The sequence below is a fragment of the Sarcophilus harrisii genome, chromosome 5, assembly GCF_902635505.1.
Source record: "Sarcophilus harrisii chromosome 5, mSarHar1.11, whole genome shotgun sequence".
In the NCBI taxonomy this organism is placed as follows: Eukaryota; Metazoa; Chordata; class Mammalia; order Dasyuromorphia; family Dasyuridae; genus Sarcophilus; species Sarcophilus harrisii.
This window is the reverse complement of record NC_045430.1, coordinates 232,341,766-232,366,614: the sequence shown is the minus strand read 5'-3', so window position 1 is coordinate 232,366,614 and position 24,849 is coordinate 232,341,766. Positions and strand designations below refer to the sequence as shown.

At 32.5% G+C, this 24,849-nt stretch overlaps 1 protein-coding gene across 1 annotated transcript in view; it reads right to left on the bottom strand.

Moving 5' to 3' along the window:
• The window catches only part of DNAJC1 (DnaJ heat shock protein family (Hsp40) member C1), a 243,616-nt gene that overhangs the window by 90,331 nt on the left and 128,436 nt on the right, over positions 1-24,849 (bottom strand). Inside the window, exons 7-8 of the mRNA XM_003771883.3 lie at positions 19,594-19,684; positions 2,653-2,819 (exon numbers count right to left, since the gene is read on the bottom strand). Coding sequence (XP_003771931.2) covers positions 2,653-2,819; positions 19,594-19,684 — 258 coding nt within the window. The remainder of the gene's footprint in view (positions 1-2,652; positions 2,820-19,593; positions 19,685-24,849) is intronic.

Genomic DNA, 24,849 nt, shown 5'->3' with positions numbered 1-24,849 from the left:
CTCCTAAAATATTTAACAATGCTGAGGACATAAAAGTCAGTGAAAAAAATCTGATTAATTAATCACCCTGAAGGAAACTGTTGCAATAGAATTGTCTACAGTGTGAATATCTATAATGTGTATGTGTTCATATATATGTTCAGTCATTTTGACTGTGTCCGACTCTGCACGATCCCATTTAAGGTTTTCTTGGTAAAGGGTACTAGAGTGGCTGGCCATCTCCTCCTCCTCTTAAAATTTTTAGTTTCCTTCAAAGCTTGGCTCAACAGCCATGTTCTTTATGAAGCATTCACTGATCCTTTCAATTCCTAGTGTTTCCCACCTAAATTACCTTGCATTTACTTTGATTAAATTTTGGATATGCTTATATTTGTATATAATATTTCTCTAGAGATTCATAAATTCCTTGTAGTTGGGGGCAATTTCAGTGTTGTCTTTAGATTATCACATGTTATTTAGTCTTTTTTTTTCTTTCCTGAGGCAATTGGGGTTAAATGACTTGCCCAGGATTACACAGCTAGAAAATGTTAAGTGTGTGAGACCAGATTTGAACTCAGATCCTTCTGACTTCAGGGCTGGTGCTTTTTTGGTTATTTTTAATCATGTCTAAATCTTCACAACCTTATTTGGATTTTTTTGGGGGAACAATAACAGGTTCTTAACAGGTTAAGTAGTGCTTACTGATAATAAGAAAAGCATTTATACCATACTTTAAGCTTAGCAAAGTAATTACTTATATTAACTTATTTGATATTCACAACAACCCTATGAAGTAGGCACTTTAATCATTCCCATTTTACAGATGAGGAAACTGAGGGACTAAAAGTTTCAGTTATATAACAAGTAAGTATCTGAGGAAGGATTCTAATTTAGTCTTCTTTTATAGATTAATGAATTTGTGGTATCATCCATAGGGACCCTTTCTTCACTAATATAGATAACAATAGGGCCTTTTTATTTTGGGTGATTCTTTTTATATTTTCCCATGAATTTCCCAAGGAGAACCTACCTAACACAGTGCAAGCCTTCTTCTGACTCTTTTAAGATTTCTACCTTTGGTTTGTTTTATTTTTTGCTAGTAATGTATTAAGTCATTTGTTAAAGAAAAAGATCTCAGATTAATAAAAATTATAGTTACATTAACATATATAGACAGTTGTAAATAACCTAAAAACTCTTATTCTTAGCACTCCTTGTGTTTCCCTCTCTCTTTTTAGTCACTGCAATCAAAGGTGCCACACAGGAAGGGAACCACACAAAACCAAGAAATTTTTTTCTATTTGGATCTCTTTCATGGGTGTCCATGGCCAAAGACTACATTTCTAAGTAAACAGTCTTCTGGTAAAATGCTATTTCATAGACAGACAAGCTAGGCCCTAGATAGTTGATACAATCAGCAAGATCGTATCAAAAATTTGTTTAACATTGCAGACATAGGTAAAGTTAGTAATCTGCTGGATGGCCTTCAAAAGACCAGTTTACTTTTATGTTTCAACAAGGTACGACAGTACGAATTTTGTGGGGAATGCTAACAAAAGGGAGGAAAAGACCTATTTATACAAAAATATTTAATAACACTTTATTTGCAACAATAGGAAATAATGGGCAGAGGCATTGGAGCTGTGAGTTTACAGATATAGACAGCATTACCTCCATCATTATAAGTTGGCACCTTCTTTGAAGTTTATAATCTTAGAGAGTTGCCTAAAACTCTGAGAAATTAAGAGACTTGCCCAGAGTCATACAACCAGGATGTGTAAAAAGCCAACTTGAGTCCAGCTCTTCTGGCTTCAAGGTAAATACTCTATCTATCTATCTATCTATCTATTTATCTATCTATTGTTTCTCCTATTTATATATTCAAATATTGAAATAAAGCTGAATAAGTTATAGAATATTTTGTAATGGAATATTATCACCCCATAAAATAATAAATAGAAAGAATACAAAGAAATATTGGAATATAAAAAAAAATAAAAAATATCAAATTAGAATAAAAACATATATGTTGAACATGACTACAAAAACACAACAGAAACAAAACTTTATAAGAACAAGGACCAAAAAAACAAAACAAAACAAAAAACCACCTATTAGGGACAATGAGCCAACAAAATGGTCAATGTTACTTTGTTAAATTTTAAAAATGTCTATAGTTTGAATTTTGATGTTTCATTTGGGATTTTATTTCTTATTTTCTTTATTTAACCATTGTTATTTGTTAAGTTCTATTAAATTTATAATAAAATATTTAAACAAAAAATTCCACCACTTCCCCTTATTTTAGAGGAAGAGAGTTTGACAATCAATGACAATATTCTCAATGATGCAGTAAAAAAAGGTCAAGAATTTTATTTGTTATATATAAAATTTAATTAATTTTTGCTTTCAATAATTTTACTGGTGCTTTTTTAAAAGTCTAAAGTTGTTTTTAAACTTCATCATGAAAACTTCTTTAATCTTTTTTCTGTTTACCAGTCTCATCAAAATAATCTATCTGATAATGATGAAAATTGAGTGCCTGTGAAAATATCACATTTTTTTCAATATTGTGAATGGATCTGATAATTTTCAAAGATGATCCACTATCATTAAACCTACTAGTTGACAGCTCTATATTAATGTACATTATTGTCTTAAATGTTCATTTACCTTCTTTTTTTGTATTTTGTTCCGATTCTCTAACCAATCATCCATTTGTTCTTCAATTTCTTCTATAGAAGTTCCATGATCATAAACAGGTTTATATGCACTGGGTTCCAAAGATGTATACATGGGAAATTCTGGCTTCGTTTTTTTAACTTTAGATTTCTTTTCCTCTACAAAAAAGAAAAAAATTATTATTAAAGTTTTCCTAGAATAAGAATTATTTCTAATATTTAATTCTTAGGCTGTATCTAAGAAACATATCTAGGTAGTCTACTTCAAAAAAAAACTTAAGTTCAGAACTAACTTTTATTATTCATCTATGATTACTTTATATAAATAAGTTGATAGGGGAAAAGATCAGAAAGTTATTATAATAGAACCAGGACCATTTGTAAAGTATTTTGAATTTTCAAAATACTCTTTTTATCACCTTTCAATATTCCTTTAAGATATACAGGACAGGTGGTGATATACCCTTTTTAATAAGGAGCAATCAAGGTTCCAATGTGCTAAAGAACTCATAAAAAACGTAAGAGTTAGAGGCAAGACTTTAAGACAATACAGTTCCCTGAAGCAACCCAAATTCTACAATCTAGTAAAAAAAAAAAACTCCAGTATTAAAAAAAGTACAGTAGGTAGCTTCATTTATTATAGAACTGTACCAAAAAAATTTGTTAGAAGTCAGTTTACTGACACTAGGAAAAGGTCTGCCAGAAAAGTCATCACCAGCACAAGTTATCCTATGCAACCAGAGACTGGACAGAGCTACCTGCAAGGTTCTGTATCCAGAGGAAGTAATAGCAGACAGCTCCTAGAAGAAATCTCCATGGTCATTGGATGAAAGCAGGATGATAAAAGTAACAGTTTGGACATAGCAAAACCCAGATACTGGGACAGTCTAGGTATAAGGACTCCAAAAATAACTTTCATTCTATCCTGTATAGGAGATATATAGACATCCCTACAGATTTGTCTTGAATCTCAAAGCTTTGGGGTGTCCTAAAATATATCATATCTCTTAGAGTACACAACTCTGAGGAGATAAACTAGAGAAATCTAAAAATCCCAATTAGAAAGGGTAATCACAACTTCAAGCAAAAGTTGGGTGGGGGGGAGAGAAATGGATTTTACATAAGGTTTACATGAATGGCTCCAATAAATTAAACAAGAGATTTTTAAAAATGAAATAAAGACTCTGGAGCAAAGAATTGAAAGGAAAATAAGTAGCTTAGTACAGAAAGAGGCACACTTTACCAAAATATTAACTCTATTACTCTCTAAAAAAGAAGAGATTAAATAAAAATCAATGACTTCATGAGATAGCATGAAATATTAGAATAAAATAAAGAGATTAAAAAATAAAGACAATGTAAGAACTCTACTATCAAAAACAAGTGACTGTGAAAATAGGTCAAAGATAATTTAAGAATCCTTGGATTCCCTGAAAATAATGCTTAAAAATTAAAACCTAGACACTATATTTCAAGAAATTCTAGATGAAAATTGTCTAACTCTACTGGGATCAGTTGGCAAGGTGAAGATAGAAGAAACTACCAATCATCTTCTAAAAGAAAAGAAAATTACCAAAAAGGAAAATTTCTAGGAATGTCAAAATAAAAATCTACACCAAAGAAAAATATATTGCAAGCATCTAGAAGGAAGGAACTTAAGTATCAAGAAACCATAGTTAGGATTATATAATAACTGGCAACTTCAACTATAAAGAAGGGAAAAGCTTGGAATATAATATTCCTAAAGGCAAAAGGTAGAGTCTTACTACTAAAACATTTGTATAAAGATGTTAAATGGTGCTAGGAAATAGCTATTCATCTTAGATTCCTATTAGTAAATTACCAATGCTCTTTCTTAGCTGGCTTTTCTGATCCTTAATTTCTTATTTGTCTGTTACAGCTAACTTAGGTCTCAAAGAAACACGTTAGAGCCAGTAAATGGCACAGAAGACCTGAGTTCAAATCCAGCCCTAGACACTTAATACTTACTTGCAGCGTGACTCTAGGCAAATAAATCACTTAATCCCAATTGCCTTCCCCATCCCCCCCAAAATCAAAGAAACATGTTAAAATAACAAATAATTATTGTTTTGAAATTCATTTAGCTTTTCTTTTAAATATGCTGATACAATGTCTTTTACTACATATGTGTGTGCATATATAGTATTTAACATTTTTTTACATTGCTTATGATGCCATTAAACACAACATATTTTCTGTTTGTCTCTTTTTCCCTCATGGTTTATCTTTCTCTTTATTTTTAAAATTTTTTCTATTTATTTATAAAATAACATTATTAGACTAGTTGCTCTTAAAAATCCTTTCCACTGGATTTTATGATCTCCTTTTAATATGTTATTCAACTCAAAGTAGATTTATTCAATGCTGACTTCAAGCAATGCAGTTATCACAATTTCTTGAGGGAAATTGATGGTGATAGGTTCAGGAGCTATATTTTCCCTAAAAGTTACAAAGATGATTAGGCATCTTCCTGCTTTCTAAGAATTAATTTGCAATCATTGCTTCTCCATTTATGGCATTAAGTGTTCAATGATGGGCTGAATTCAGGTTTATATAAACTAATGTGGGGGGAAAGGATATTTCTAGCTGGGCATTTTTGTAAGCTGTTGCCATACCTCAGCGAAGTATTATGAAACTCTTCAGTGTTTATGACCCCATTTGAGAATTTCTTGAGAAAGATACTGGAGTGGTTTGCCACTTTCTTCTCTGTATCATTTTACAGATGACTGAGACAAATATAATCAAATGATTTGCTCAGGATCATATAGCTAGCAAGTATTTGAGGCTAGATCTGAACTCAGGTCTTCTAAGTCCAACACTTTATGCCTACTACTACCTAGTTATCTTATGAAGCTCTTGACTAACCACTTAAGCCCTCATTTTTAACCTGTGTAATTCCTTGGCTCGGAAACTTAGAATACTGATAATGACCCTATATGGGCATAGACATACAGAGTGTTTGAGCTCTTACTATTTACAGGAGGAGTATTTTTCTTTTTTTTTTTTTTTTCTTTTTCCTTTTCCTAATTATATGTAAAACAAAATTTTGGGGAATTATACACATACTTTTTTTTTTTTTTTTTTTTTTACATATTTCCATATGAATCATGTTGGGTGAGAAAAATCATAACAAAAAGGAAAAATCATGAGGAAAAAAGAAGAAAAAAAGTTAACATAGCCTATGTTGATTTATATTCAGTCTCCATATTTATCTCTCTAGATGCAGTTGGCATTTTCCATCCAAAGTTTATTGGGATTACCTTGGATCATTGAACCTCTCAAAAAACCCAAGTCTATCACACTTGATCATCACATAATCTTGGTGATGTTTAGAACAATGTACTCCTGGTTCTGCTTGTTTCAGGTAAATCTTTCTAAGCCTTCCTAAAATCAGTCTATCATTTTTTTTTTTTAATTAAAGCTTTTTATTTTCAAAACATATACATGGATAAATCTTTAACATTAACCCTTGCAAAACTTTGTGTTCCAATCTCCCCCATAGATAGTAAGTAATGCAATATATAAGTTAAACATGGTAGAAATATATGTTAAATCTTATATTTATACAATTATCTTGCTGCACAAGAAAAATCAAATCAAACAAGAAAAAAATCAGAAAGAAAATAAAATGCAAGCAAATCTCAACAAAAAGAGTGAGAATGTTATATTGTGAACCACACTCAGTTCCCACGGTCCTCTCTCTGGGTATATAGATGGCTCTCTTCTTCACAAACTCATTGGAACTAGTGTGAATCATCTCATTGTTGAGGACAGCCATGTCCACCAGAATTAATCACTCCATAGCCTTCTTGTTGCTGTGTATAATGATCTCCTGGTTTTGCTCATTTCACTTAGCTTCAGTTCATGTAAGTCTCTGCAGACCTTTCTGAAATCATCCTGCTGATTGTTTCTCACAGAACAATAATATTCCATAACATTCATATAACATAATTTATTCAGTCATTCTTCAACTGAAGGGAATCCACCTAGTTTCTGGTTTCTTGCCACTCCAAAAAGGGCTGCCACAAACATTTTTGCACATGTGGGTCTCTTTCCCTCCTTTAAGATCTCTTTGGGATATAAGCCCAGTAGTAACACTGCTATATCAAAGGGCAGGAATAGTTTTATAGCCCTTCAAGCATAGTTCCAAAGTGCTCTCTAGAATGTTTGGATTTGTTCACAATTCTACCAACAATGTATCAGTGTTCCAGTTTTCCCACATCCCCTCCAACATCTGTCATTATCTTTTCCTATCATCTTGGCCAATCTGAGAGATGTGTAGTGGTACCTTGGAGTTGTCTTAATTTGCATTTCTCTGATCAATAGTGATTTAGAGCACCTTCTCATATGACTAGAAATGGTTTCAATTTCTTCATCTGAAAATTGTTCATATCCTTCTGGTCATCATTTTTTATGGAAAAATAATATTTTAATATCATAACGTATTCACCCAGTACCCAAGTGATGGACATCTACTCATTTGCCAATTCTACCACCACAAAAGAACTGTTTGTTTGTCTCTTTTGATTGAATACATTTTTACTGTTGTCTTGCTATTTCTGCTTTTTTTCTCATTTCAGTTATACTCTCAGAGAAAAACATACCTTTGAACATATTTAATAAAAGAAAAGGAAGACTAAAATTTGGGGAAAAAAAAGAAAAACAAGTTAAAATCCTTTACTCACAAAAAAGAAAATATTTAAATTGAAGAGAAAAACAAAATTGGTAATAATCTGTTCAAAGTTTTTCTTTTATTAATGTTTTTGTTTTATGATTACATTGATTCTTGAGTATTTCTCCTCCCCCAAAATTCTTTTTCCTTATATCGAAGAATCATAAAAATTTAGTAAAAGCCCATCAACAGTGATGGCCCCTTTTTATATATAACAATCATAGTACCCTCACACTTTTAATGAAAACAGTGAAGAACATTTTCTCTTCTATTTTCTAGGGTCAAGTTTATTAACAAAAAGAATACTAAGGTGACAACCCTATTTTTCCTTTTAAAAATACCTATATAATAAACTGTCAGCTAATGTCTACTTTTTTAAGACAGAAAGAAAGGAAAAACAAATTGCCAAATGAAATAAAAATTTACACTGAATGGAGCGAAAATAAAGAAAATTCTCAGAAACGAATATTTAAAATTAATCAAAGGTAAAACTTACAAAATTATGAAAAACTCATAAAAAAAGAGAAAATGTAGACTTTAGCTCCAAATCAGCAAGATATTATTGGAAATCCCAAAAGAAAAAAAAATGCCCAATTTAGATGTATTTATAGATGAATTCTATCAAATATTAAAAAGTATATCAACTTCTTATGCTATATAAAGTACTGACCAAAATAAAATAGGATGACATTTTGCCAGGATCTTTTTCAGAGACCAATATAGATTTGATTCCCAACTAAGGAGAAATAAATAACATTTTAAAAAGATATGTATACACAATTATCTTGATGAATATTAATAGAAAACTATTAAGTGTAGTTTTAGCCTAGAGAGATAGCAATGAATTAAACATTACTTTTACTCTGATCAGATTAAAGCTCTATTAGGAATTTAAGGATAGTTCAAGAGTAGGAAAGCGATAAATATAAAGAATCATCATAGCAAAAACTTCCCCAAATCTCATGACTGTACCAATAAATGTGGGAAAAACTCTTGAAAAAAAAATAGTATTTTTAGGATAAAAATGCTAAAAAGGATTGGAATAAAAGGATCTTTCATTAAGATGATCAAAAGTATCTAAAGAGAAAGCTTAAACATGAATAAATAACACAAAGCATAAACTTATTTGCAGCAGGGAAATACTGAAAGTTACCTTAGTAAGATCAGGGATAAAATAAAGACAATCAATGTTTCCATTATCATTTGAGGTAAAGCTAGAAGAAAGATTAAGTATGGCATTAAGATGAGGAAAATAATTTAAAGAATAAGTGTAGTCAAAGAGGAGGAACAATTATATTATTATGCATAGATATGAGACAACTCAAGAAAATTAACTAAAATTAACAGCATTATTAAATTAGAATGATAAAATACATTTAAAAAACAACCTTTTGTGCTAATAAAATCCAAGAGGGAAAGTTGTGAAGAAAAATTATTTTTGAGGCAACAGCAAAACATATTAAATAGTTAGAAATTAAGCTAATAAGACATATGAAAATATATAAAATATTTAAAACCAACTTTTACAGTAATAAAACAACAATTAAATAACTAGGGAGTACCCTAGTCAATGATTATGATAGCTTTATATTATTGTATTGAAAATGAAGACAACCTAACTCAAAGGAGTTAGAAGATGAAGGTAGAAAGAAAAGTGTAGGTCTTTAAAAACTAAAGAAGTCTAAATTGTATACTAGAAGCAATAGCAAGCCACTATGGTTGGTTGAATAGGGAAGGTAAATGGTCAGTTTTGCAGTTAGGAAAAATTACTTTCAGTAGCAGTATTTAGGATGGAATAGAGTGATAAGTTTTGAGGCAAGGAGACCAATTAAGAGGGGTTTGCAATAACCTAAGTGAGAGGTGATAAGATTCTAATAAGATGGCAAATTATGCATGGAGAGAAAAAGTTAGATAGTTGATAGAATTGTGAAGATAAACATGGTAAGATCTAGCAACTGACTGGATGTGTAGGAGAATAAAGAATCTAAAATAAATGTCAAGATTACAAACTTCAGACGTACAGATTATGATGCCTTCAACAGAAAAAGAGAAGCTTGGAAGAAGGGGGAATATAGGGGAAAAGATAATCAGTTCCATTTAGATAGATTATGTTTAATTATGTCCCTGAAGACATGAAGTTTGAAACATCCAATAGGCAAATGATAATGTGGGACTGAAGCTCAGGATTGCGATATGATCAAGTAAAGGAGATTGAGAAGGATCTCCTAAAACCTATGTACCTCTACACTAAGGCTTCTTAAACTTCTTTCACTCATGACCTGAGTGATTTTTCACTCACCTGAGAAATTTTTACATGGCCCCATCTCACATCTGAGCTGAGATGTTTCTGGCAACATTCATGTTTGAGGAGTACAAAGTGATCATGTTGTGTAGTCTCATGATGCATCACAGGCAAATGCTGCAAGAACCACCTTGGATTCATTAAATATTTGATTTTGAATCAATTGATGCTAATTTTTGTGACACTCCCACAACCCTGTGACAACCCTGTATAGGGTTTCGAACCACAGTTTAAGAAGCTGGGGTCTAGAAATAAGGTATACAAATCAAACACCCACTGATTATGATTTATTACCAGTAAATGTTTGATTTAAATACCTATTTTATATACCTATATATGTAGAGTCCTGTAAAAATTCCTCAAGCAAAGCAGGATCAGGAATAGAAAAAATTTAAGAAGCCCTCCTCTAGAATGACCTGCTCTATATAACTATTTTTTTATATTTCTGTTTTCTTCACTAATGTTTCCACTTCCTCTTGAGGCACTTCTGGGGCTATAGTTTTAGAATTCAATGTGGTTATTTGACCATTTTTGATAGTGAAAAAGTTTTTAAAAACAATCTTTATAGAATTTTTACATTTTTTTTCTATCATCATGTTTGAAGTTTAATTCATAAACACATCTGGGATGCTTAGTTTGGTCTCTAATGAAACTTTTGACAACTTGTTTTTCTTTGAGAATATAAATTTTCTTTCTTCCTTCCTTCCTTCCATTTGCTGAGGCAACTGGAGTTAAGTGACTTGCCCAGGGTCACACAGCCAGGAAGTGTTAAATGTCTGAGGCTAGATTTGAATTAGGCCCTTTGGACTCCAGAACCAGTATTCTATCCACTGTGCCTTCAAATTGCCCCAAAGATATCAATTTTCAATTTGTTTTTTGCATCCCCAGTGCCTAGCACTGAGCCTGGCATACAATAAGTACTTAATAAATGCTTATTGATTAATTATTATTTTATGGAGTGATGCTGCTCACAATCTTCCACTACTCTTCCCTAGGATGTTTTACAAATGAGTTAGATTCTAAACTAGAATTGTCATTGGTCATCACCGCTCTCTGTTTGAAAAGAAGTTTAATAGATGAGACAACTGCTGGGCCACTTTGGACTCCTAATTATGGTTACTGATTTCTATCATTTAATCTTCAAGAAATTGTTATGAGTAATGTTTACATATCTGCCTCCATCTCCCTCTTTTCAACTTTCAATAGTCAGTCAGTCATTGAACATTTATTAAGTGCTTACTGGGTAGTAATCATTACCCTAAGAGCTGAGATATTTAAATGGGTCAAATTCAAGCTGCCATAGCTTTCTTCTCATTTTCTCTCCTAGTTTTATATTAATCTTTAGCTTTGCTCTGCTAAGAAGAAAAGGTAAATGTGTACTGTCCATGCAGTAAGATGGTATTGGATAATCAGTCCATTTGAGTGAGTTGGTATTTGCCCCTCATCTGAGATAAGCATAGTTGAATGAGCTAGGATCTGGGACTGTTAACTAAAAGAGAAAGAGATCAAGTTTGATTGTATTTAAGAGACTGAATTACTTTCAACAATCTTAAGCTACCCCTCAAGCTACAAACCCCAATATTTGATTATAAATCTTGGATATTATAGTCTCTCAAGAATCAAAATAGCAAAACATAAAGGGCAGTGAAGATCCATTCGGCAGGCACAAGCAGTCAGCTACATATTTTCAATGATGACCTACGTGTGAGAAGTGGTATAAGTCCTTAGTGTTAAACTCAAATAGAAATGGGGACCACTAAACTATACATAAGGATCCCTGTGGATCACATATTGACGTAAAAAACTTAGATGACACAATAGGAAGCAAAGAGAAAATGGACACTCTGAACACAATGTATAAGTATTAATTAGATAGGCTTTCTTGAAATGGCAATTTATTGCTTTATATTTTGAATCCATTCATCAGGTTCTGCTGTGCACATGGCAATTTTTTTTCTTCTATTTTTCTATTTAAGCTCAAAATAAATAAATAAGTTTTTAAAAAATTAAAAAAGAAAACCGTATATGAATATTATCTATGTTTTACTATATTTTGGTTTACTTATGTTTTAATCTAGTTCTGGCTACACTGCACACTGGCTACAGGACGGGCTGCACTATTATGAGCCACGTGTCTGATAGTCCTGATGTATCAATTAATCAATCACTAATTGGAGTAGAGAAGGAAAAGGTTCTAGGCCTGAAGGACAGCCAGAGAGGATGCCCGTCTTGATGGCTACCTAGAAGGAGCTCAGCATCAGGACTTGAATAACCCAGAGTTATTCAAAAGTTGTTTCTCTTAATTAGAAGTTCCATTTCCTCAATCACTGCATTTCACTCATGCAGGCATAGGTGCCTTATTCTTGAGAATTTTTTCTAGTATTTAGGATACAACGTAGTATCAAAGCTTAGTAATTTAAAAAGATCACTCATTATTAATACAAAAGGTTAGTGTCTCGAACACAAACAAACACAAGAGAACCATACCAATGATGCTAGAAGCCTCCCCTAAAATAACACAATTGGATGTGTTGAGCAATAAATTCATAATTGCAACAATGCCTCCAAAGTATAGTCTTTTGAAATTATATAATTTGATAACAAAAGCCTCAGATATTATTATGCATTATTGATAAAAATGAATTAACAATTATGAGATGTAATTTTGTTGCTATTTTCCATCTACAACTTCTATTATAATTCAATAGAATTAAAGCATAATTTGTCTTTTGTTTTATTTTGCCTTGTGGACTAGGATTACAGACTTTGATTATGTATCTGGCACAAAAGAGGAGGATTTCAGATTGAAAAAAGTTCCTAACATTTGAATATGGCTTTTACTATAAAATAAAGCACACTGAAATCCAAGTTAAGATTGTCCCTGGAGAGGCATGTTAAGCTGTTACTATTAGGTAAAATTTAGTGGGGAAAAGTAGAGAAAAATGACCTATTTCTGAGAACGTAAATTACCTACAAAATGGAAACTGGATGTTTGGCCTGGGTTTTTACCACATTTCAGGACTTTGTCGGGCTAGTTAGACAGCTCAGACAACAGTAAAGAGGGTAAGAAAAAAATTATAGAGCCAACTAATTCCTGTCACACAAAATTTGGCTATTTTCTTCTCTACTATGGGAAGAATATAAATTAGCAAACTCAGAAAGCTGTACTTTTATAAATTCTTAAGTTAATATAAAAGTTGCATCTTAATAGGTATTTGTAATTTAAATTCAAATTATAAAGATGAAAAAGAATTGGACAAAGACCTAAGGAATGCCAAAAATTTATCTGACCAGACATAAACAGAATTTTGGCATAAGGATTTCCCCAAAGGATAATATTTACTTTTCAAGAAATTACCTTTTTCACACCTTTTGTCCTCTCTAGCAAAAAGCCATAATTTTAATAAGACCTTCATGCTGCATTTTCTCCAATTTGCAAATTATATGGAATTCCCCCTACACTGTTCTGCTTCAACCCTCAGAGAATATTACACAATCTCAGCAGTAAAGCAGACAGACATGAGGGCAGATTAGCAATTAGGTCATGAAAAACAGGCAGCATAAAACAGCTATTGCTAATCTGCATGAGATGCATTTACTCAATTAAGTAGATGGAAATGTTATTATGAACTCAGTATTCCAATGATGGTCTTTAAAATTAAGAAGGATGGGGGCAAATGAAATGCACACTGGGGGATTTTCGGCCTTTATATATTAATTCTAAAGTATACAATGCAGAACACCATAATGAAGTTAACAAAATTAATTAAAAGATTCTTTGCATGTAACCATTGGAGACTAAATTTTTAAAAAGCCCAAACACATGACAGTTTTTGACATTATTAACAGTGAATGTGTCTGCTCTTTAATATCCTTAACACTGAATCCTGTCACCTTCTCTAAATATACAATGGGTCTCAGAAATCGGAGATGAAAAAGCCCCACTAAGTCTTCTAAAGTCCTAATAGGTATCCAAAGCCAAGCACTAGGTTGGTGTCATGTTTTTGGTTTTTTTTTCTTTGTCAACAATATATTTCTGAATACTTATTTCACTCTAGGCTCTATTGTAGAATTACTGGTTAACAGTCTTTAGACTTAGTTGGTTTTAAGTGTTCAGGTAATTAATATAATTTTTAAGCAGGTTTCCTAATCTTGGGGCATAATAACATGTCCAAAAGAGATAAAATAATCCATTTGTAATAGAACAACTGGTATGGATCAAAATATTATGAACTATTTTTTTTTTTTGCCAAAGAAAAATATTTAAGTGAAATAATTAGAATTTTTAAGGGGAGAAGTCTTTTAAACAATTTTTTTAAATGATTACAAAGTTTGAAAAGTCTCACTAAATTATGGGGATAGTTACATTTTGTATTGTTGCAACTTTTTAATTCCTATTTATGTGTTGGAAAGTATTATAAGTAAGTTCCTGTATAGAAATACTGACAAAATGATTTGCTACACCCTATATCTAGAGGAAGTAAGTATTGACATAGCAAAAGGTTCCCAAACAAGTTTTTAAGAGAAAAGGAATAAAAATGATAAATTTTGCTGAGCAGGGAAGAGATTATAAAGAAATTATACTAGCTTTTACATAGAATTTAGATTTTGCCTTTCTTGCTCAGCTTACAGAAAATGGACTAATTCCCACCCCTTTCCCTTAAAAAAAATAACCCGATAGAGTTGTGAAGAAACCTAAAAGTGAGGAAACCCATTCACAACCTATCTACACTTTCTCATCCTGTCCTATAAATTCTCAGATGTGCTAGGAGACGTCCTCTGCATCTTAACAGTAAGTATGTATCAATGCAACAATAAAGAACAGCAAACATTATTATTCATTTACATATTTAGAAAGATGAAATGCAAAAGGAACACAGATTCCAGTGCAATGCCACACACCCATTTTACAGATGAGAAAAGTCTGGCCCAGACAGATAAAGTTACTGGTCACACAGCTAGTTTGGGACATATTCATCCTAACATATATTAAGTGCCATGTTTGTGACAAGTTCTGTGATGTATATTTGGAAACAAAGACAAAATAAAACTGTCCTTGCCCTTAAGAGCTCATATTCTACCAAGGGAAAAAATATGGACACATATAAATATACATAAAAAATATACAAAAGAAATAAAAAGCTTTTTTTTTTTTCCTTGAGAAAGGAGCTACTAGCAACTGGGCAATAAAGAAAAGACTCATGTAAGAGGAAGTGGCAGAAAAGTTGAGCTTTGTAAGGAGACAGGGATTCTATGAGGTAGCAACTTGAGAAAGTACATTCCAGGATAGTCTGGGCCAAGAAAGGCCTTAAGAGGAGAGATAAGATCCAGGTATCTATATTTCCTGTTTGGGTTTTTTTTTTATTTTTTTATTATAACACACTCACTGATCACCATGGACAAAGTTTAAAATATTTCTATTCAATGTAGTTATTTGGGAATATAGCAATTTATGCTAAGCTTTAGTTTAAATATTAGGAGACTCATTTACTATAATGACTTCAAACTGATCATTGTCTACACAATCAACTCCATTGTCTACTTTGGAACCATTATGATACTGATTACCTTTCTTGTCCCTACTTCTTAAGTCCTGCTCAGTCTTTAGGAATTATATATTCAATCTCAAATGAATAAAAAAGTATTTATTAAATATTTTGTGTAAAAGCATTGGACTAAGAGCTAAGATAGCTAGTGTTCACATGGAGCTCATGTTCTAGAGAGAGACAGTGTGCACATGGGAAATTTCAGCTTCAAGTCAGATGGCAAGACCCACTGGTCCTTAGGGTACAGCAGATGGTAATTCATCTCTTTTAATGTCAGTTCCATTGATAAGATCGACATACATTTCTGAAGTTGAACCATTTGATAGTGCCAAGGACTTTGGGGCAAGGACATTTTTTCCCAAGGTTATATAGTAGGTGTGACTTTAGCATTGTTTATTAAGTAGAATATTATGTTACTTAGTACCTTATTTTAATCTTTAGCATGTTATTTCTGTTTAAAAACATTTTGTTTTATACTTATTTTCAAGTTAAATTATAATATAATATAATAGGAAGATATTTAACAAAACAAAGAGAAATTCAGTAGAAGATAGACAGTGTTCACCTGTGTTTTCTTTGTAACCAGAAGGGATTCTTATGTACAATTTAGTAGCCTTTGTTTCTATTTGAATTTGCTAACACTGACCTATAGTGCTGAGAGTTTGAGTGATTTCAAGTTATTTGCCTAAGGTCCTATAGCCAGCATATGTCAGTGATGGGACTTGAATCCATGTCTTCTTGCTCTAAAGGTAGTTCCCTGTCCACTATGACATGCTGCTTATATACATATTTTTGTGTGTCTGTGCACACACACAGACACACACATACAAATAGAACATGGATGTGTACACATGTGCCTATAGAATAATCACATAATGGACACAAAATAGGGAAATAGGTGGTATTTAGAGTGGAGCACTAGCAGTGGGGAGACGGGATAGGATAAGGAAAGACTTCTTGCAGAAGAAGGTTTTGCTCGAGCTAAGGCCTGAAGCAAGGAATTCTCTCAGGAGAGGTAAGAACTGAGTGCATTCCACAGAAATGCTTCCACAGAAACGCATAAAGCTGGGGCACGGAGCGCTGTGTCTAGGAGAGAGAGGAGGAAGGCTCTGCTGAGCCATCCAGTGAGAGCGAGGCGATGAGGCTGGAGAGACAGGATCAGGGCCGGGTCATAAATGATTTTCAGAGCACGCAGAGGATTTCATGTTTGGTCTTTGAGGCTCTGGGGAGCCGGGCTCCAACCACAACCACAGCAATTTTACTCGAGTTCTCCAGGACATGTGTTTATTGGATAAACAATTACACCTTCAAATTGGCTCACACTGTGCTCTGACAGGCCCGAAAACAAGTTTCTCTTGTTGCCTAGCTTGTTCTGAGCAACAGATTCCCATCTCCTGCTCTGAGCTTCTCTTCAGTTTCTTATTTTCAGACTCATTGTTGGTTGTCCCTCCTCTCTCATAGCTGTAGTTTTTTATTGGGCAGAAGGATGTGGAACAGACTTCCCCCACTCAGGAATAGATAATGAAAAACTCTTTAGCAGTTAAGGTACAGAGACCTCTACGTGGAAGGCTTCCATTCAGCAGATAGGAAATGATTAAAAGGAGCTTCCTCCTTGCTTATCAGGTACTAATTGCTTTGGCATTCTTCCTAACATTTTGAGATCAAATCTGTGAGTAGTAGGGATACACAGAGAAGCTAATATTTTCTCTATCCCCAGGAATGGTACTTTAAATGTATTTGTATCTTGCCTACTGTACTTGACACCATGAGAAAAAATTTAAAATTTTTAAGAGAAATAAAAATTAAAACCTGCCCTCAATGTCTATTTAGTCTTGTTTAGGAGGCAGCATTGGCTATGTGATGGCTTTTTTTCTAGACAATCAATTCTCTACAACCATAAGTTTAAGAGAAGATGGAATTTCCTTATCCTTCCTTATTCAGGAATTCCCTATAATAGTGGAATCCTAGTTCTAGTACCTACCAATTAATCGAGAATCTTAGCATAGGATGCAACTCGATACATGGAGATAAGTTCCTGGTACACAAAGCACACTGTGCTAGGAATTTGGGGAGATACAAAGTTTAGGCAAGGAAATTCCCTACTTTCATTGAACTATCTCCTAGTGACGTAGCAGACACAGTTATGGCAATTGACATGTGATAATTGCATCACAGAGTTGCAAAGCAAAATACTATGGAAAAGAAACAGGGAGAAAATTGCTCTTTCAAGGGAGATAGAAAACCTCATTGGTTTTTTAGGCTTTAAGAGATGGGTAAGAATTTAGCAGGCAAATGTAATAGTAGGGTATAAGTGTGAGCAAAGACAAGGTGAAGGAGGAGACTAAAATGTTGGGTCAAACAAACAAAAAAAAAGAAATATAAAAGAAATTAGTGTAAAGTTTTATAATTGAGTTCAAATAAATTAGCCTTCCAAATATGGAATTGGGAGGACAGGTCTGAAAAAGTCTCTAAAAAACATCTGGGTGTTTCAGTGGATCACAGTATCAATGAGTTAATAGTGTCAAATAACAGTCAAAAATTCTAATGTGATTATAAGTTGTGTTGAGAGAGGAAAAGCATCCTAGGACTAGAACGTGGGTGGACTGTTCTGGTTAGATCACAACTATGGGACAGCCTCCAGAGGAATGTGGCAAGGATGGCAAAAGGCCTCAAATGTGATCACTTCACAGAAATAAGGATGTTTGTTCTGTAGATGAGAAGACATAATAGGGGAAGATGCTATACTTGTCTTCATGTGCTTCAGTAGAACTGCTTTTTTTTTAATGCTTCAAATCATCTAGTTTATTAGGAAGAAAGAGAATACAGACCAGGTACAGGATACCTAGTACCTATGTTCTGAACCCCTGCTGATCAAGTAATATTGCTTCTTTTTAAAAAAATTAATAATAGTTTTTTTATTTTCAAAATACATGCAAAAATAGTTTTCATCATTTACCTTAGCAAAACCTTGTGCTCCAGATTTTTCTCCTTTCTTCCTCTCCTCCCTTAGATAGCAGGTAATTTAATATAGGTTAAACATGTGCAATGAAGAACTGCCTTTTGAAAAAGAGAGGATGGATTTGTTCTGCTGAGCCCCAGAGGGCATTGCATTGCTAGGAATAATGAATGAAAATGGTTAAGGAGGAAATTTAGAGGGAAAATATACTAACAATAAGAGTAATCCAAAAATGAGCTGCCTTAGGAAGTAACAGATTTATCTCATGTGAGTTCTTCAATAAAAGGTCAGATGAAGAAATTTGACTTGGGATATTGCAGAGGCACAGAGTGGAGCAGATGACTTCTAAGATCTCTTCAATTTCTGAAACTTATGAACTATTGGGGAAAAGTAACTTAAATTAAGAAATCTAACTTATCAATAATCATATAAAATGATCTAAATTACTGATATTTAAGAAATGCAAATTAAAACAATTCTGAGGTACTACCTCACATCCATCAAATCCGCTAAGATGAAAAAAAAAAAAAGGGAACATAACAAATGCTAGAGGGACTGTGAAAAAACAGGTACACTAATCATTTTTTGATAGAGCTATGTACTAATTCAACAATTTTGGAAGGCAATTTGAAACTATGCCCCCAAATTATTAAACTGTGAATATTTTCTCCCAGTGATACTCTTACTAAGTCCATATCCCAAAAAAGATCAAAGAAGAAGGAAAAGGAACCCTACACACAAAAACATTTATAACAGCTTTTTAAAAAGGCAGCAATGAATTAGAAACTGAGAAGTTGTTCATCAAGTGGGGAATGGTTGAACAAGTTATGGTGTGTGAATATGATGGAATACAATTGTGCTATAAGAAAACATGAAGGGGATAATTTTAGAAAAACTTGTATGAACTGATGCAGAGTGAGGTGAACAGAACCCAGAAAACAATTTATACAATAACAATAATATTGTAAAGATAAACAACTATGAAAGACTTAGTAATTCTAATAAATACAAAGACAAACCATTATTTCAATGTACTTATGATGAAACATGTTATCTACCTCCAGATAGATAACTGATGGACCTAGAGGGCAGATTGAAACTTAATGTCTTCTCTCTCTCTCTGGAAATGAATAATGTAGGAATTTATTTTGTGTGACTATAAATATATTTGTAATAGGTTTATTTTTCTTGTCTACTCAAATGGGTGAAAGAGGTGAAAGATAAGGAGAGAATTTAAAATAGAAAAATGCAATAAAAGTGAATTTTAAAAAGAGAAAAGTGACCTTAATTGGGGTCAATAAGGAAATATGAACATTTTGTTTCTTTGTATTTCTATATCAAAAAAGCCAACAAAATTACATTTTTATATCATTTAAGTGGATTTTTTTTTTTGAGGAATATGGTTCACCACAAAAAAGACAATGGTTAAGACTCACTTTGAAGTGTTTCAAATTCAGCTCTAGCCAAGGCATCTTCTTTTTCCTTCAGTTTTGTTTCTTTATATTCTTCATAAAATTGTCTGGCATCCTTAAAAAAAAAAGAAGTTTTAAGGAAATTAACAAAAACAGTTTGCTTTGGTAGTATTTTCCACCTACTTTCATGGTATATTTTAAAAATCAATTGGCTTGATAACAATTATTTCTCATTGCTTGATATTTTTATATTTCATGGGGAACAAAAGAAATGAGTATTTTCTTCAAGGTTTTCTTTCTCAGGGAGTCGATCAGATGCTGAAATAGCATGAAAATTATGTTGAGTAAAATTTTCTTATCTCTTTTTGACAAAGAAGAAACATCCGTCCTCAGTTTCTTTTGTATGTTTTTTTTTCATTAGTGTGCATGATAACTACTGCAATGACAAAGATTTGGAAAAAGCACTTGTTGAACTGAATTATTTGCAAATTTTATTGTAATGGCACCAACAAAACATTACCATCAACTTTCATTCTTGGTGTATAAGTATTATCTTAATGATGCATTTTGAAATAGATTTTTAGCTGATTAAAATAAATTCTTATAAATATCTTGACTTTTTCAACTAAGATCACAAGATTGGCTCAGATAGGGTTGTCAAACACTTAAAAATGGATTCTACAATCATTTTTTGTAGCCAGAGTATATGAGAACTACAATGACAAATAAGATGTGATCTCTGTTTTCAAGGACTTTGCCATCTACTTTTTTTGCCTTTGATCAGTCATTTTTAGTCAGTCTGACTCTTTGTACCTCTTTGGGGTTTTCTTGGCAATGATAGTGAAGTGGTTTGCCATTTCTTTCTCCAGCTCACTTTACAGATGAGGAAACTGAGGCAAACAAGAATGAAGTAACTTGCCCAGGGTCATAGAGCTAGTAAATGTCTGAGGCCAAATTTGAACTCGAGAGGATGAATTTTCCTTACTCCAGGCCTATTTTGTGCTACCTTGCAGCCTTAACCACAATTTGAATAAATTTTTGCCATCTTCTAAGGAATATAAAATATATAAAGAAAATCCAATATAGTAAGTTTTTAAGAATTCATCATGAGGAAATCACTTTTAGTAGTATGGATCAGCTAGGACTTCATGAAAGAAGTAGCTGAGTCAAGACTTAAAGGATTTCAATACGTACAGAAAGAAGAGAGCATTGCAAGCAGGGGATATGGGAATGTTAAAAAAATCAAGGAATATAATTAGAAATAAGGAAAACAAAAGATAGACAGATATACATACTTATACAAAGAGAACAGAAAAAGTATACTTTGGAAGCAGTGAGGAAAGATTGAAAAGGTGGATTGCATCTGGCTTTTAGAAGTCTAAGGAACTTGAATTTTTTCAATCACTGTATTATATCAATAAAAAAATGCAAATTGGGGAAACATAAGGCAAAGGTGAAAATTCCTAAGCAATTAAAAATTGGGTTCAATTTGTACTTTGCTCTATTTGTTTAAAAATAATCCAAATATGCAAACTACTTAATTAAAATATGCAACTGACTTAGAGAAAAGACATTTTAAAATTCACTTTTCTCATTTGAATGGTTAAAATAAAAAAATTCCTAATATATTTATAACCTAAATATTAAATAAGAGAGAAAAAAAACAAAAAGTATCCTTAATTAAATATTCACAAAGAAGGAGTAATACTTTAAAAAAAATTGGGGGGAAGATATCTATCTTTATTTTAAATTAATTTAAAATATTCACTTAAAAATTTTTGAGTTCCAAATTCTCTCCCTCCCTCCTATCTTTTGTCCACCTGTTGAAAAAGCAAACCATATAATATCAATTATACATGTGAAGCTATGCAAAACATATTTTCATATTAGTCATATTGAACAAAAAATAGTAAAAAGCAAGAAAAGTAAGGATAGTTTAGAAAAAAGTATGCTTTGATTTATACTCTGTTTTTCTGTTCTTTCTGGAGGTGGTAATATTTGTCATCATGGATTCTTTGAAAGTGCCATGGATGATTATGTTGATCAGAACAGCAAGACTTTCACAATTGCTCATTCTAATAATATTGCTGTGATTGTGTAAAATAATTTCCTTGTTCTGTTAATTTTGCTTTGCATCAGTTTAAATAAGCCTTCCCAGATTTTTTTTAGAAACCATCCTGCTTTTCATTTCTTATAACACAATAATATTCCATTACAATCATATATCACAGTTTGTTCAGCCATACCTCAAATCATCAGCATTCCCTCAAATTCTAATTCTTTGATGCCATAAGAGCTGCTATAAATATTTTTGTACATAGAGGCCATTTTCCTTTCCTTTTTTAATTTATTTGGGACATGGACCACTAATAGAGGTATTGCTGGGTCAAATGACAAGCAGTTTATAGCCCTTAAGGTATAGTTTCAAACTACTCTTTTCAGATTGGTTGGACTAGTTCACAACTTTATCAACAATGCATCATATCCCTCTTTTTTTACATCTTCCTTAGCATTTGCCTTTTCCCTTTTCTTTCATGTTAGTCAATCTGATGGATGTGAGGTGATAGATGTGAGTTATTTCAATTTGCATTTCTCTAATCATCAGTGATTTACAGTATTTTTTTCATGTGATTATAAATAGCTTTGATTTCTTCTTTTGAAAAATGCCTATTCATGTCCTTTATGGTTGTTGTTCAGTGATTTTCCAATCACGTCTGACTCTTTGTGACCCGATTTGGGGTTTTCTTGGCAAAAATACAAAAGAAGTTAGTTATATCCTTATCCAATTCAGCTTATAGATAAGGAAACTAAGGCAACCAGGATAAAATGATTTGCTTGGAGATCTCAAAGCTGATAAGTATCTAAGACTGATGTGAACCTAGGAAGATGAGTTTTCCTGACTTGACACTGGGTACTCTATCCACTGTGCCATCTACTTGCCCTCTTATTATCCTTTAGTGATATATCTCATTTATCCATTGAGGAATGACTTTTTTTAAAAAATAAATTTGGCTCATTTCCCTATCTTTAACTTTTCTTGAATTCCCCCTACCCACTAATTTTCTGCTTTCCTTCTAATTTTGGCTATACTAGTTTTGTTTGTGGCAAAACCTTTTATAACTTCACGCAATCAAAATTATCCATTTTACTTCTTGTGATCCTCTCTTCCTCTTGTTTAGTCATAAATTCTTCTTTTATCCATAGTTCTATATGTAAAATTTCTTGTGCTTCCTTATTTACTTTATATCATCCTTTATGTTTATGGTTCATTAGTTTAATGGGTTCATTTACCCATTTTGACCTTATTTTGGTATATAGTATGAGATGTTGGTCTATGCTTAGACCATTCTGCCAACAAGTTTTTCCAGGAATTTTTGTTAAATGGTGAGTTCTTGCCCTCAAAGCTTATATCTTTGGGTTTAATCAAATAATACATTATGATGATTTAGTACTATGTATTGAATGCCTAATCTCTTCCACTATTCACCATTCTATTTCTTAGGCAGTACCAGATTGGTTTGATGATGATTACTCTATAATAGCTTAAAATTTGGTGTGGATACACATTCTTCCTTTTTTTTTGTCTTTTATTTCCTTGACATTCTTGATCTTTTCTCTTGTAGATGAATTTTTTTCTTTTTCTTTTTTTTAGGTCTACAGAGTAATTCATTGGTAGAATGGCATGGCTCTGAATAACAAAATTAATTTAAATAGCATTATCACTTTTATTATATTAACTTACCTAATATTTCTTCTTCTGTTCATCTGGGTAATTTATATTTTTTGTAAATATTCATCCACTTCATCTGTATTGTCAGTTTTACTTCATAATTGGGCAAAATAGCTTTGATAATTGCTTTAATTTCATCTTTATTGGTGGTACAGACACCCTTTTTATTTTAATACTGATAATTTGGTTTTCTTTTTTTTAAAATCAAATGAATTATTTTATTTTATTGTTTTTTCCTAGTTTTACTTATTAGTTCAATTTCCTTTTGTTTTAAGAATACTTTTTAGTAATAAGATAGAAAACAGCAATCTCATAGACTTATTCTCCAGCCTGGGTGCCATCAACAGACAAGAGAGAGTTTTTGTAAATGGGTATATTTCTAGGAAAATAGACAACAGTCATTAATCATTCTGCTTTACCATTTTTTTTGGACTAGACATATAAATTAATTGGCGCAGGGAACTCCCTTCATCAATGTAGATTAACAACTTGTTAATGACTTTTGGTGTTAGTGATTAAAGAGTTATGTGTCCAAGGTCACATAGCTAGTATGTGTCAGAGGTAATCCTTAAAGCCAGACCTTCCTGATCCCTACCATACCTGATCACTATACTACATGATCTATGACAGAATCTGTAATATTTTTGGGTAATCAGAACAATCTAATTATGAAGCTATTAGAATCAAGTGAATATGCATTGGTAGAAGGTAATTTTCCCTCCATTTTTAGGGAAGGATCCAACCTAAGGTCAAAATATTTATTCAGTCTCTTTTCACTTAGGGAATCCCAGTAGAGAAATTATTTTATCACATTCAGTTCATAGAATAGATTTCAGTGCTGGAGGCTTGAAGAAAATACAAAGAAACTGGCTCACAAATTGGGAGGGAGGAGTGATAAATAGGCAGAGAATGAATGGAGGAGCTTAGGACAAAATTCTTCTCTTTCATAATTTTGCCTAAGAAAGTCTGGCTCCAGATTCTTAAAATGGGGTTTGTTTCATCCTTCACCTACTTGTAAAGGTAGGCAAATTCTTTACCAACTTTTAAAACAATGATATTATTTATATATGCTCTATTTGCATTTATACTGGGAAAACCAAATACTAGAGAACGATAGCATTTCTCTCACTTTTCTCAAAGTTGGAGGTCTGGAAAAAGCCAGCCTGGGGAAGGATCAGGAGAGCTGATGGGCTTGGGGCTTATTGCATTCTTTATTGCTTGAATCCTATATTTGTCTGTAAGAGGCTAATGGAACTTCCTCTTTCTCATCTGTCTTAGTCTTACCAGCAAACAGAAGCTATCTTGATCCCAATTGTTTTCTGTTCAAGTTTGTTATAACTTTTGCTTTAATTTGTATATTGAAAACATGTTTGTATATGTGACAAATCCATGATCAATCATGATTGATATGTACAGCATGTCTGTAAGGGAAAGGTGAGACACCATAGACTAGTAGTTAGAAATACATAGAATTTAAATAGGACAGATCTAAATTTTTGCATGAATGTTTGGAATTTTCTTATCTGGAGACTATAAGCTGTTATGATTTT